The sequence below is a fragment of the Cannabis sativa genome, chromosome 7 (assembly GCF_029168945.1).
Source record: "Cannabis sativa cultivar Pink pepper isolate KNU-18-1 chromosome 7, ASM2916894v1, whole genome shotgun sequence".
In the NCBI taxonomy this organism is placed as follows: domain Eukaryota; kingdom Viridiplantae; phylum Streptophyta; class Magnoliopsida; order Rosales; family Cannabaceae; genus Cannabis; species Cannabis sativa.
The window spans coordinates 47157146-47173459 of NC_083607.1; the positions used below are offsets into that span (position 1 = coordinate 47157146).

Below are 16314 nucleotides of genomic sequence, written 5' to 3' on the forward strand. Positions count from 1 at the left end.
TTTATGGAAAAGATACTTAGTTAAATAAGATATTTTCTAGATAGTTATTTCTAGAAAAAGACGAGGTGAGGTGGGGGTCGGGCTAGAGGAAGAAGACGAAGAAGAATAAGAAGAAAAATGAAAAAAAGAAAAAAAACAAATAAAATAAAATAAATTATAATTTTAAAATATTTTTTTAATTTTATTTTATTTTAAAATTTTTTTAATTAAATTATTATTTAAACCAATTAAAAATTGACACGTGGCATTTTTATTTGTGTTTAACGGATCAGTTAAGTTAGGGACCAACGGACAAACAAAAATTGGGACCTTAGGTATTTTCACCGCCAATTTTTGAGGTTGAGGACTAATCGGCATCAACCTCAAGTTTTTGGGGACTTTTGCCGCAATTATCCCAAAATATTATACATTGTGAAATTAATTATTTAAATAATTAATTATTTTAAGTATATTTTTCCTAGTATTAAACTAGAGATTAATAATTAAGCCTTCTCTACACTTAATTATTTATTTCTTGAATTTAATACATTTAATTAATTTGAAAATTAAATATCTAAGTTTATTTTCATCATGATACTTAAATATTTCTTTTTCATGACACTTAATTAAATAGAAAATTATTTTTAGTTGAAATTTATTTTTTCAACTAAATTTAAATAATTTCCAAAATATATTTTTTATTTATTTTATTAATCAAATTTCGAAATTGCATTTCTTAAATGCTGGAATTTCGAATTTTATTTGAAAAATAGATTAAAGTTGTAAATTATTTATTTTAATTTTGGACCAACTTAAATCAATGATTTTTTCATTAATTGATTAATTTAAAATACATGAATTAAAGTATATTATTAGAAATTGAATTAATTAGTCAAAGGAAAATCTAGATAGATGATATTTTTGCTTGAAGTATTTTTCTAGTGTATTTAATTAAATAGAAAATTAATATTTAAGTTGATTTTCATCATCATACTTAAATATTTGAAATTTTTCTTATATATTTAATTAAATAGGAAAATTATATTTTTTGTTGTAAATTAATTTTATTAATTAATTTTGGGCCAACATTAAATTAAAATAATTTTTCCAGGATTAATTTTTTATTTTAACATGCATTTTTCGAAAATTGTGTCCTTGAATACTTTAATTTTTCGAAATGCAATTTATATTTATAGAAAATTAAATTTGAGTTGTAAATTAATTTAAATTAAATTTGTAACAGCTTAAATTGAATATTTTTCTAAATATTTATTGGAAATTATTACTAAGATGGAAATAATTTATATTATTTTCATATCCATCTAAGTAAAATTTATAAATATTAAATTAAAAATTATATTTAGAATTTTTCATTCTAAATTGGAAATTTTAATTAAATAAATATATATTTAAAATAAATAGATTAAATAAAGAGAATCAAAGAAAATACAACTCACTTTAAATAATGAGCTTTATTATTATTAAGATATTCGATCTCCATTGTTGGTCTTACAATAGTTAAATGTTTTCAATATAACCTCGAGACGCTAGACTTCGTCCCCCTTTGGATGGTTATTCGTTGAACGCATTTAACACCGTAAGATCTCATTTGATAAATGTTTTGTAAGTTTTCGTCTCTATTAGACTCTCCCCTACGGTGACTACTTAGAGATAAACTTATGAAACATGAAACAATGGTGGAAGCTCATAAAATGAGAATAACCTTGACTCTCGCCTACCGGGACAACGTTGGATTCTTATTTTGATCGAATAAAAGGTTGCTAGAATGGTTACTATTTTAGATGAGCTGACAACTCTATTCAATGAATGATACTGTAACGCCCTTACTTACGTAAAATAAGATGCCATAAATAAACTTGCGTTAAGATACTAATGTTGCCTTTATTAAAAAAAATAACACTTTTCAAAACATGGGTACCCAGTTGAAAATAAAGTATTACCACTTAGGGAAAAGTAATAGAAAATTTAAACGACAACATCCTCGATAAGTTTAATAAATAAAAAAAAACTTTCAGCGGAAGATGGCCAAGACCACACGCAGTTACATGATCACACGAGATACACCCCATGCTGCCCAGACTCAACTTGTCACCGAAAGCTTACAGGCTTACTTATCTGCACATAGGGGGTAAATAAGGGGTGAGCTGCAAAGCCAAGTAAGGAAAAACAAAATACTATGTACCAGCATTCACACATCATAGCACAAACATATACATCAAACATACAACAACCTAATCATAAGTATAAATAGAGGCAGCCACACAAATACTGAAATACCACACACTCACACTCCAACTTCCATACAAATTTGGAGTGTCTTACGTTCTTAACCAGAACGCAGTACCAATAACCAGTGCACCCTTACGTACACTTCCTCACTTACCACATCACCATACATGTGTGGTTTCCAACCACTTCCAAGTACCTGGAACATGATTAAACAGCCATATACAATTCATCGATAAAACACTATTTCACCAAAACTATCACATTCCACAGTTTCAATACAATTTATTCAAGCAGTCATACTAGATACTCAAACCATATAAAAAGCAAGTATAAAGTATAATTATTTTTCCTTACCTCAACTCTGCTGTAATTAACTCCTACGATACCTTCTAGCCCCTATAACAATTAGTGAAACCCTTAGTCCACCGATAAACTCAATATATTTATTACTCTTACTGTACAGCAAGTTTAGCCTAGAATTTGACTCATAAAACGTTTGAATTAGAAGTCCTACAGTTCACAAAGTTTTTAGTTAATTGAAAGACCTTTTTAACGGTATAAAGATCATCAAAATCGGAGCTATAACCTAGGAGTTATGCATGTTTTCTCAAAACAGTTTCTTTAAAATCCTGGATCACGCCGATTTCTGAATACAGCCTAAAAATAAAAGTTTTAAAAATAGTTACACCCCGATCTAGACAATACTTTATTCATAAGAAATGTAGCTATTTTTCTAAGCTTTAAAACGAGATAAAGATCTTTCAAAATGGATCAAAAGTGAGAGAGATATTGAATTTTTACTGAAGACACTTTTTTTGAAACAAAACTTAAAACGAAATATCCTAACCGAGTAAAGATACTAACTTTTGACTGGTAAGAACTCCGAATTAGGGAAAGGTTTCTTCAATGAAAATATGGATTATTGAATTATCTTTCTAACAGTACAAGAATCGCTGTAAAATAATAGATATCGAGAGAAATATCACACTTTTACTAAGGCAATATCGGAAAGAAATTTTAAAAAAAAACTGTAAATCGACAGTCAGTGTAAAACATGAATTTTTGACATCGAAATAATCAGAATTAGGAAAACATTAAATTATCTTTAAAACGGTACCTAAATTACTAAAAACGGACATAGGAGCAGGAAGATATGGCAGTTTAAATGAAATGATAGGCTTTCTTTAAAGCAGAGATTGAGAGTTCCTTACCTTAACAGTGAAGGGTGGAAGAGTTTGCACTAATTTTTATTTTTAGATCCAATATATGATAGCAGCCTTTGTAGCCACACCCTAGTCAAACCTCAGTAGAAACTTTTACGTAAGATGCACTACGATTTACAAAGAGACCAGACCACAATCACCTTCCTACTCTGATCACTTTCTCTCTCACTCCAATATCACATAAAGATAACAATTTCTATATATTATATGACTACTATAACTATGATCTTTAGTTGCATCTAATTGGCATCACCCAATTCGAATTTAAAAAAAAAAAATCTCATAACCTCCCTCATATATCTCGGCTAAACCAACTAAGTCACTATTCCTCATCAAAAGTAAAATATAATATATATCATTTTAAATCCTTTATTTATCTATTATTTTAACTCCAACCGAAAAGACTATATATCAAAGTCAACTATTCGATTAAAATCACAAAAATATCACCAAACAAACTTTTTTTTTCTTTTCAAATATAGCTTACTAATAGCTTAAATTTCAAATATCAATACAACTTCTACTAAAACAAGGTTCTCATATTTATAATCATAATAATAATATTTATACTTAAATTACATAGTTAATATATAGATTGCCATCATATATAAATTGAGTATTACATTCTACATTCCTTAAAGGAAATTTCGTCCTCGAAATTAGAATTACCAAAAAGTTCGGGATATTGCTCTTTCATGTCTCCCTCCATTTCCCACGTTGCCTCCCTTTCTGAACGGTTGCTCCACAGAACTTTTACTAGAGGAATACTTTTGGACCTTAACTCCTTCGTTCCTCTCTCTATAATGCGAACTGGTCGCACTTCATAACTCAAGTCCTGCTTTAGCTCCATTCTTTCATAGTTCAGCACGTGTGATGGATCCGACACGTATTTCCATAACATAGAAACCTGGAACACATTATGTGTCTCAGCCAAAACTGGTGGTAGTGCCAGTCGATAAGCTACCTGTCCCACTCTGTCCAATATCTCAAAAGGACCTATAAATCTTGGACTTAGCTTTCCTCGCTTTCCAAAACGCATAACCCCTTTCATAGGTGACACTCGAAGGAACACTTTATCACCCACTGCAAATTCCACATTCCGTCGCTTTGCGTCGGCATAACTTTTCTGGCGGCTTTGTGCAGTAACCATTCTATTTCGAATCTTTTCTATCGCTTCAGTGGCCTCTCTTACTAGGTCAGGGCCTAAGTATCGCTTTTCGCCAACCTCATCCAAGTGTAGTGGTGATCGACACTTCCTCCCATAAAACATTTCATAGGGTGCCATCCCTATTGTAGATTGATAGCTATTGTTGTACGAGAACTCCATTAGTGGAAAATAGTTACTCCAGTTACCTGGGAAATCCAACGCACAAGCTCGTAGCATGTCTTCTAGTATTTGAATAGTTCATTCCAATTGTCCATCAGTTTGAGGATGGAATGCTGTACTCAACCTCAGTTTTGTGCCCAAAGCGCTTTGCACACTTTCCCAAACTTAGAGGTAAAAACTGAACCTCTATCAGATACAATGGTCTTTGGGACTCCGTGTAGCCTTACAATTTCTTTTACATACAGTTCAGCATATTGCTCTGCATTGTAATTAGTGCGCAGAGGCAGAAAATGTGCTGATTTAGTAAGTCTGTCAATAATCACCCAGACAGAATCCTGTTGTTTGCTATTCTTCGGTAACCCTGTCACAAAATCCATAGCAATATCTTCCCATTTCCACTCAGGAATATCAAGAGATTGCAACAGCCCTGCAGGTCTCTGGTGTTCGGCCTTAACTTGCTGGCAGGTAAGACATTTTGCTACAAATTCTGCTATATCATTTTTCATACCCGGCCACCAATACCTACCTTTCAGATCATTGTACATTTTGGTTAATCCTGGGTGTAAAGAATAGGGTGTAGTGTGCGCCTCTTGTAAGATTTTTGATTGCAACTCCGCTTTCTTAGGTACACACACCCTTGCCTTGTATAGTAGAATACCCTCTTCATTAACTGAGAAGTCCCCGACTTTCCCATTTTGTAGTTCGACCCGCTTCTTGATTAAAAACTCATCTTGGGCTTGTTCTTCTTTGATATTCTCTAATAAATTTGATTCAATTGTGAGGTTAGCTAGCTTTCCTGTTACTAACTCTATTCTAGATCTCTCGATTTCCTATTGCAACGACACTTTTAATGCCCTTAACATTGATAAGCTTGCATAGTGGCGTCTGCTAAGTGCATCCACCACTACATTAGCCTTTCCAGGATGGTATAGTATCTCACAATCGTAATCTTTTACCAGTTCCAACCACCGCCTCTGTCTCATGTTGAGCTCTTTCTGCGTGAAGAAGTATTTTAGGCTTTTGTGATCTGTGTATATTTCACACTTCTCTCCATAGAGATAGTGCCTCCAGATTTTCAATGCAAAGACCACTGCTGCCAACTCTAAGTCATGAGTTGGGTACCTTGTCTCATACTCCTTTAGCTGCCTAGAGGCATAGGCTACCGCCTTCTCATTCTGCATCAACACACAGCCGAGCCCTTGCTTTGATGCGTCGCAATATACTACAAATTTGTCTTTGTTAGTTGGAACACATAGGACGGGTGCTGTTATGAGTTTATCTTTCAATGTTTGAAAGCTTTCCTCACATTTATCTGTCCATGCAAATTTTTGTTGCTTTCGAGTCAGATTCGTCAATGGCGTGGCTATTTTTTGAGAACCCTTCAACGAATCTCCTATAATATCCAGCTAGTCCGAGGAAACTACGAACCTCACTTGTGGTTTTTGGTTTTGGCCAGCTCTTCACTGCTTCAATTTTCGCAGGGTCCACCTCTACCCCATCTTTGGACACTATATGGCCTAGAAACGCCACTTTCTCCAACCAGAACTCACACTTTTTGAATTTGGCGTACAATTGGTGCTCTTTGAGTCTGCTTAGAGTTAGCCTTAAGTGCTCCTCGTGCTCTTCCATTGTCATTGAATAAATGAGTATGTCATCAATGAATACCACCACAAACTTGTCAAGATATTCCTTGAATACTCTATTCATTAAATCCATGAAGGCTGCTGGGGCATTGGTTAACCCAATTGACATCACTAGAAATTCATAATGCCCATACCGTGTTCGAAATGCCGTCTTTGCTATATCTTCCTCTCGGACTTTCAATTGGTGGTACCCAGATCTCAAGTCAATCTTTGAGAAGACGATCGCCCCTTGTAACTGATCAAACAAATCATCGATGCGAGGCAAGGGATACTTGTTCTTTATAGTCACTTTGTTCAGCTCTCGATAGTCTATACACATCCGCATACTACCGTCCTTCTTCTTGACGAACAACACTGGCGCACCCCAAGGTGAGTAACTTGGTCTAATGAACCCCTTGTCTAAAAGATCTTGTAGTTGAGCCTTCAATTCCTTCAATTCATTGGGAGCCATGCGGCATGGAGCCCTCGAGATTGGTGCTGTGCCTGGCGCTAACTCAATCACAAATTCTATCTCTCTATCTGGGGGTAGCCCTGGTAGGTCTTCCGAAAAAACTTCTTGGAATTCACATACTATGTGGACATTCTCTGGCTTGAGGGTGGTTTCTCTTGACTTGTCTACTATGCTGGCCAAGTATGCTTGACATCCCGCACGTATCATCTTTTGTGCCTTCAGGGCTGTAACTAGCGGTAAGCTTGACTTGACTTTGATTCCTTCAAATATGAATGCCTCTCCAGATTCAGGGGTGAAAGTCACTGTCCTCTTTCGGCAGTCTATTGTTGCTCCATGTCGTGATAGCCAATCCATACCCAAGATAAGATCGTAATCCCTCATCTCCAGCTCTATCAGATCTCCACTAAGTTCCTTGTCTGCAATCCTTATTGGCGCATCCCGCACTCCTCTAGATGATATCATAGCCTCGCCCGAGGGCAACTCCGTCATGAACTTATAACTAAAGTTTACATACGGTAGTTCTAACTTATCTATTATCTTTAAAGCAATAAATGAGTGCGTAGCTCCAGAATCAAATAAAACAGTACATAGTTTTCCAGAGATAGAAATCTGACCAGCAACCACAGTGTTACTAGTCTCAGCCTCCCCTCTGGTTAGTGCAAATACTCAAGCTGGGACAAGTTTGTCATCCTTGAGTTGATCACCCTTTTGTGGACAGTCCTTCTTATAGTGGCCTGGTTGCCCACACTTGTAACAAGTCTTGCCTTTCAGTCGACATTCTCCTGGATGCTTACGACCACATGTTGGGCATAGGGGGTACTCCACATATGGCTTCTTCCCTTTGTAGTTATTGGACCCTATCTTGTTTCTCTTGTCGGCTTCGTTGTGTTGGTTACTTGGCAGTTTCCTTTTGTTATCACCACCTCCATTACTAGCCTTTCTGGCCTCCCACCTTGCTGTATTGTCTTCTGTATACGAATTTCACACAACTCAGCTTCTAGGGCTTTTTCCAGTACCTCAGCATACGTGGTTGCCCTTACTCCTGACATCGCTATGTCCCGACTTATTCAGGAGTCGAGCCCTTCAGTAAAACGATGAATCCTCAGAAACTCAGTAGGAACCAGATCTGTGGCAAACTTTGCTAATCTGTCAAATTGGTGAGCATACTCTGTAACTGTAGACTTACCCTGCCTCAGGTTCGTGAACTCATTAACTCTAGCTGAGCGTATTGCTTCACTGTAGTATTTGTTGTTAAATACTTGTACAAAGTCAGACCAGGTCATTGCGGCCACATCCCGTGTTTGTTTAATAACATCCCACCAGATGCGGGCATCCTTTTTCAATAAACTAGCAGCACAAACTACACTATCGCCGTTACCGAGCCGCATGTACTCAACAATACCTTCCACTGTTCTTAACCATTCCTCAGCTTCCATTGGATCTGAGCCCCCTTCAAAATTTGGTGGGTGTTGCTTGCGGAACCTTTCATATATTGGTTCCCATCGACCCTCCGGCACAGGCATGTATTGCACCGGCAAAAATCGATGTTGTCCTTGATTGGGTTGTTCCTGACGGTTGTGAGCCTCTTCATCTCGCTTCCTAATTTCTTCCCTGAGACGAGAAACTTCTTGCGCCAAATCTTCTTGTTGTGGTGGCACCACTACAGGGGCGTTTTGGTGTTCTTGACCAACTACCCCAGCAGGGACTTCGTGGTTGCCCCCACCTTGACCTGATTGTTGTCCATTTACAGGGGCATTTTGATTCTCCTGGATCACCGCCTCGGCAGGGACATGCTGGTTTCCCCTGCCTCGACCGCGACCTCGACCGTGAGCACCTCCTCGCCCTCGACCTCTAGCTCGGTCTCTTACAACCGCTCTTTCATTCAACCGGGTTGATCTTCTGGGTTCACCGTTTTCCATCAAATCCCTTAACTTGTTCTTCAAAAGAAAGGAGATAGTAGCGGTAAGAAAAATAACCAAAGATGTATCTCGCTCAAAAAGGAAATATCTATACACTAAATTATATAAACTTAAAAAAACGTAAATCATCAAGCAACAATTCACCATGTAAAATAAATAAATAAATAAATAAAGAATCTTTACTCATAAAAAAAAATTACACTAATAAGAAAATTGTTTGAGTTATACTAAAATTCTAACTCCGAAGAATCAGTTAATTGTTTCAATTAACCATACCATAAACTTCTAGCTAACTAAAGGAAAATCAAAAGATAAAGACTAAACCAAATTTAACATATAAGACATAACATATATAAAGCATACATACTTGATGACAAGTTGATCCTTTGCAGCGATGGTGTGTATGTCGCGTGAATTCAAGATCAATGTAACTGTGGCTCTCATACCATTTGTAACGTCCCCGCTTCAAGCCTCCATTGGGTCCTTACACCCACGGACTAATGGCTCTTATACACGAGTACGCCACTCTGGCTGCTTTATGGACTGATGACTGACCCTACCGACCAACACGAGTGTTTCTAGCGTGCTTTGTCCTCACTCGTACGCTTCCTAGGAAAACTTCCCAGGAGGTCACCCATCCTAAAATTGCCCCAGGCCAAGCACGCTTAACTGTGGAGTTCTTTCGAGATGGGCTACCGAAAAACAAGAAGCACCTTGTTGATATAGGTAGTACCAATCAATCCATTTAAGCCCTCTTCAACTGTGTAGTCCCATACCTACACATTCTCAGAATCATCCCACTTGACCTTCCCCAGGCGGTGTGGGATTGCACAGCTTACCCGGTGTTTCCCCTTATGGATCACGGGACTACTAACTGTCACAATCACCCCCCCTTACGGGGTCCGACGTACTCGTCGACCACACTTCCGGCCGGGTCAAGGCTCTGATACCATTTGTAACGCCCTTACTTACGTAAAATAAGATGCCATAAATAAACTGGCGTTAAGATACTAATGTTGCCTTTATTAAAAAAAATAACACTTTTCAAAACATGGGTACCCAGTTGAAAATAAAGTATTACCACTTAGGGAAAAGTAATAGAAAATTTAAACGACAACATCCTCGATAAGTTTAATAAATAAAAAAAAACTTTCAGCAGAAGATGGCCAAGACCACACGCAGTTACATGATCACACGAGATACACCCCATGCTGCCCAGACTCAACTTGTCACCGAAAGCTTACAAGCTTACTTATCTGCACATAGGGGGTAAATAAGGGGTGAGCTGCAAAGCCCAGTAAGGAAAAACAAAATACTATGTACCAGCATTCACACATCATATCACAAACATAAACATCAAACATACAACAACCTAATCATAACTATAAATAGAGGCAGCCACACAAATACTGAAATACCACACACTCACACTCCAGCTTCCATACAAATCTGGAGTGTCTTACGTTCTTAACCAGAACGCAGTACCAATAACCAGTGCACCCTTACGTACACTGCCTCACTTACCACATCACCATACATGTGTGGTTTCCAACCACTTCCAAGTACCTGGAACATGATTAAACATCCATATACAATTCATCGATAAAACACTATTTCACCGAAACTATCACATTCCACAGTTTCAATACAATTTATTCAAGCAGTCATACTAGATACTCAAACCATATAAAAAGCAAGTATAAAGTATAATTATTTTTCCTTACCTCAACTCCGCTGTAATTAACTCCTACGATACCTTCTAGCCCCTATAACAATTAGTGAAACCCTTAGTCCACCGATAAACTCAATATATTTATTACTCTTACTGTATAGCAAGTTTAGCCTAGCATTTTACTCATAAAACGTTTGAATTAGAAGTCCTACCGTTCACAAAGTTTTTAGTTAATTGAAAGACCTTTCTAATGGTATAAAGATCATCAAAATTGGAGCTATAACCTAGGAGTTATGCATGTTTTCTCAAAACAGTTTCTTTAAAATCCTGGATCACGCCGATTTTTGAATACAGCCTTAAAATAAAAGTTTTAAAAATAGTTACACCCCGATCTAGACAATAATTTCTTCATAAAAAATGTATCTATTTTTCTAAGCTTTAAAACGAGATAACGATCTTTTAAAATGGATTAAAAGTGAGAGAGATATTGAATTTTTACTGAAGACACTTTTTTTGAAACAAAACTTAAAACGAAATATCCTAACTGAGTAAAGATACTAACTTTTGACTGGTAAGAACTCTGAATTAGGGAAAGGTTTCTTCAAAGAAAATATGGATTATTGAATTATCTTTCTAACAGTACAAGAATTACTGTAAAATAATAGATATCGAGAGAAATATCACACTTTTACTAAGGCAATATCGGAAAGAAATTTTTAAAAAACTGTAAATCGACAGTCAGTGTAAAACATGAATTTTTGATATCGAAATAATCAGAATTAGGAAAACGTCTCTTCATGAAAAATGTAGCCCATTAAATTATCTTTAAAACGGTACCTAAATTACTAAAAACGAACATAGGAGCAGGAAGATATGATAGTTTAAATGAAATGATAGGCTTTCTTTAAAGCAGAGATTTAGAGTTCCTTACCTTAAAAGTGAAGGGTAGAAGAGTTTGCACTAATTTTTATTTTCAGATCCAATATATGATAGCAGCCTTTGTAGCCACACCCTAGTCAAACCTCAGTAGAAACTTTTACGTAAGATGCACTACGATTTACAAAGAGACTAGACCACAATCACCTTCCTACTCTGATCACTTTCTCTCTCACTCCAATATCACATAAAGATAACAATTTCTGTATATTATATGACTACTATAACTATGATCTTATATATATCTATCCTTAGTTGCATCTAATTGGCATCACCCAATTCGAATTTAAAAAAAAAAAAATCTCATAACCTCTCTCATATATCTCGGCTAAACTAACTAAGTCACTATTCCTCATCAAAAGTAAAATATAAATACATATATATCATTTTAAATCCTTTATTTATCTATTATTTTAACTCCAACAGAAAAGACTATATATCAAAGTCAACTATTCAATTAAAATCATAAAAATATCACCAAACAAACTTTTTTTTTTCTTTTCAAATATAGCTTACTAATAGCTTAAATTTCAAATATCAATACAACTTCTACTAAAACAAGGTTCTCATATTTATAATCATAATAATAATATTTATACTTAAATTACATAGTTAATATATAGATTGCCATTATATATAAATTGAGTATTACAGATACTTTTACTCTCGCCTACCGGGACACTGTATCAGTTTGTTGGAAACCTTGGAAATTATTTAGGATTGTATGTTTTAGTATTTTCACTGGTCATTCCTACTTGCTATATGTTTAATAATTTCTGAATTGTGTATGAATTTATATTGAACCATGTTATTTTCTGTTATTAAGTTGTAGTTTAATTTCGAATCTTCATTGTTGGTCTAACATGTTTGTTTTTCTAATGAGATAAATCCCTAATGGATTTTCACCATTAGACATACAAAATAATGTTAGATCTCGAAAGATAAATATTGTATATGCGACATCTAGCTGTTCATCAATTGATGACACCTTAGACTAGTATTTTTACGATATGAAACAAGAAGATTGTATAAATAAGATTACTTTGACATTCGCTAATCGAAGCATCGTTGGATTCTTATTTATAAACGAAATTATCCTAATTCCTCTTAGCTTATTCATTTCAAAAAGCTCAATAACATATCATTGGATGAATGGTCTATAAATCATTTCATGTCATTAAATTTTCTCTTAAGAAATTAAATGACGCATATGATTATAATCCCGAAATTCTATTCCCAATTGATATAAATCCTCAATCTTAGAAATCTCCTACTTGTATGGGCAAATTTGACTTAGAGTTAAATTAGTAGTGGTGGTCCAAGATAGAATTACTCATAATATTTGGTATAAATTTAAGTCTTTGACTTTAATTTTAGATTCCAAACAGAAATTTTCTTATATTTCTAATTCCAGAATACAATACAGTTACACTTTCTAAAGTGTTTAATATCCATCTTCTATTAATGGATTAAAACTGTATGGAATATGAGTTAGGTATTCTGTGACCAGGATCCACTTGCAGTATTCTAAGAACTCTTTGATGTAACTAAACCTAAGTCATCAAAAGACACTACCACATTTTTTTTAATCTATGGCATTTGTATCTTGTTCATAGTGGATTTGACAAGATCAATCTCTGCAAAGAGTTAATATGCCTATATCCACTGAAAGTAGTTCATCTCATTCGCAGATGGATGTACATTCAGGGGTGGATATGAGTTTTTTGTTGTATTCTTAAAACGATAACTCTAGATATACCTTTTACCAAGAAATTTGAAATGTTTGAAAAATTTCATTAATTTCTAGCAATGGTTAAAACCATTAAGGTAAGTGGTTAAAGATCTTGCGAACTGATAGGGGTGGAGAAATAGTTAGTAGATATGCAATTCAAAGATCATTAAATTGATTTTTGAATTATATCCAAACTTACCTCCCCAGAAATTTCGAGTTGCATGTTGATGATTAGTTACTAGTCGTTGCCTAATTCCTTCTATGGTAATACAATTTCAGAATGATGTAATGGTTGTATACTTAATGTAAATCATTACTAGATTCATGGATGACCTAATCAAAGCTAGAACTGTTAACCATGGTTTGTTAACTATTCTAAGTGATTAGGGGTGGACCATCCCATTGTCAATAGATAAGAAAGTGTTTGTTCAAACAAATACTACTTTTCTAAGAAAATGACTAAGTCCAAAAATAAAGTAGCATATAAAGGAGATATTTAATTCTTGATTCCAAAAGTGTTCTATCATCTTATTTGACATATGATGATCCCACTGCCTCTGTTGTCTTGTCACAACCAAAGAGGTTAATACCATTTTCTTAGACATAATTCACGGTACCTTGTCGTAGTGGGAGAGTTTCTAGGAACTCACCTTCTTATGACTTGGGAGACACTAGTGATTAAAATCCATTGTGAGTTTAAACAAGTAATGGATTGTCAAGATAAGAAACTAAGAAGAAAAGCCAATAGAACTATGGTTTAATCCATTCACATGGAATAACCTAAAGTTTTCTATTACAAGGACATAAAAGGAAATTTTAGTTAATAAGTCTATTCTATGGACTTAACAAACTTCCTGTTCCTAGTATTATAGGTTTGAGTTTATCTAAACCTATGGCTTGTGGTATACCTGGTAATTACTTACTCTAATGCAAGCAACTTACTTTAGTAAGATGCTGAAGCATTTTCTTTCTAATGGAAATCTATAGAAGCTTCACAACTTCTTAGGCATAGATTTTATTTATCTAAGGAAAAGTCTCAACTATTCCAGAAAACATAAAGTCATGAAAGAATTTCTTACATCAACAGTGAGAGGTCTTAGATATGCTTTTGTATGCCTTAGACCAGACACCTGCTGTTGAGTGGGAGTAATGAGTAGGTATCAGATTAATCCAGGAGAAGAACATTGGAAGACAATCAAGTAAATCTTAAGATTAAGAAGAGGAACTATATGTTAGTCTATAAGGGTGTGTTTAAAACTCTTAGACTACACCATATCAGATTTCGAAATTTGCCTTTGTGCTAGTAAATCTTTCTGATAAGATGGTGGTTACTTTGGGGGGTGGAATAGTGATTTTGGAGAAGTGTAAAAACCTATCTGAAGTCTCTAGGTCTACCAGAGAGAGACTGAATGTTAAAGCTGCAGGAAAGGTACTTATTCAGTCTAAGAAAAGTTCTATACATCTTTGGCACTATTCCAAATTGCCTTAAACTACTAGTGTTCTTTCCTGATTAACCAAAAGTAGTTGCCAAAGGTATAGAATCCAGTATCCCAAGAGAGTAGACATATAGAGAGGAATTTCATATTATCAATGATTTTGTGATTAAGGAAGAGTAATAGTGGAGGAAAGGTTGTGGTTAATTCAACCTTTCAGATCCTATTACGAGGAGTTTACTACTACTACACTTGATTTGTATATCAAGGTGTTGAGATTATTTGAAACGCACTTTTTGTTTTATATTTGTGCAAGTGGGAGTTTGTTGGGTATTATGCCCTAAATAAAACTCATTTCAATATAATCAGATTTACTTATTAATATAGATCAGAAATAACATTTAATGTTGCATGATTCACATGATTTATTTCATGATTATATGTACATAATGTATAAATTCGTCTGAAACACTTTTCACATACTTGATCCTGTTTATTGTGCCGTCATCACATTGGAAAGTAAACATGACTATGTGAATAAAGTTTCCTAGATTTATCAGACACAGGGTTTTACTGATATGATAATCTACAACAAGAGTTTACTTGCATTTGGAGAAATGCTATGTTCTTTCCAGAACATTGGTTAAAGTAAAGCTCAAGTTGGATGCATGGAGTATGCATCGGAAGGGACCGATATTGAACTTTGACTTAGATTTATTAAACTTACCGTAATATCTATTCAAGTCAATATCGCCAAGTTGATCCTAGATCAAATGATCTTAATCCTGATATGATTAGGCTCAATCTCGAGAGGCTATTCGTGTTCTTTGATTTGTTAGTTAAGCCTACTTTTAGGTCAGGGTGATACGGACATTTTGGGAACACGGTAGTGCAATTGAGTGGGAGCGCTAGCATAAACATGGAATCTATAGCTTCTATCTGGCGAATAGTAAGCAAAGGATGATCTCCTTCGAGCTTGACCAAACGAACATAAATGGTGGAGTACTCATTTCACATAAGATGAAATATCATTTATACGGGGTCAAGTGTTTTAAGGAATAAATACATTGTAGGGTGCAACGGTAATTTAATCCCTTTACAGTGTAGATCATTCATATAGAGGATCATTGATCAAATTAGGATTATAACAATGGATAACTGATGATGCGTCTATATGGTGGAACATATAGAGCATTCTATTATACTGAGAGTGCAATTCTAAGTTCTATGCGTGGATTCAACGAAGAATTAATAAGTTAGTGAATTTTAGTGCTAAATTCTTGATCTACTTATTGGAAGCTCGGTTATATAGACCCATGGTCCCCACACTAGTTGAGATAATATTGCTTGTAAGACTCATATAATTGGTTTTGATTAATGAATTATAATTCTCAAATTAGACTATGTTTATTTGTGAATTTTTCACTAAGTAAGGGTAAAATTGTAAAGAAAGAGTTTATAGGGGCATATTTGTTAATTATGATACTTTGTATGGTTCAATTAATAAATATGATAAATGACAATATTATTTAATAATTATTTATAGTTATTAAATAGTTAGAATTGGCATTTAAATGGTTGAATTAGAAAATTGGCGTTTTCGAGAAAATTAGATGCAGAAAAGATAAAACTGCAAAATTGCAAAAAGTGAGGCCCAAATCCACTAAGCATGGCCAGCCACTTTTGTAGGAAATTTAAACTGATATTTTCATTATTTTAATGCCAAATAATTCAAACCTAACCCTAGTG

At 34.7% G+C, this 16314-nt stretch overlaps 1 protein-coding gene across 1 annotated transcript; it reads right to left on the bottom strand.

Moving 5' to 3' along the window:
• Positions 1–7353: 7353 nt before the first annotated feature.
• Positions 7354–10560, bottom strand: LOC133039857 (uncharacterized). The gene is made up of 2 exons (XM_061118898.1): positions 10517–10560; positions 7354–10048 (listed from the first exon to the last, which is right to left on the bottom strand). The coding sequence occupies exon 2, from the start codon at positions 8937–8939 to the stop codon at positions 7941–7943; it is 999 nt and encodes a 332-aa protein (XP_060974881.1). The 5' UTR covers positions 8940–10048; positions 10517–10560; the 3' UTR covers positions 7354–7940.
• Between the last annotated feature and the right edge of the window lie 5754 nt (positions 10561–16314).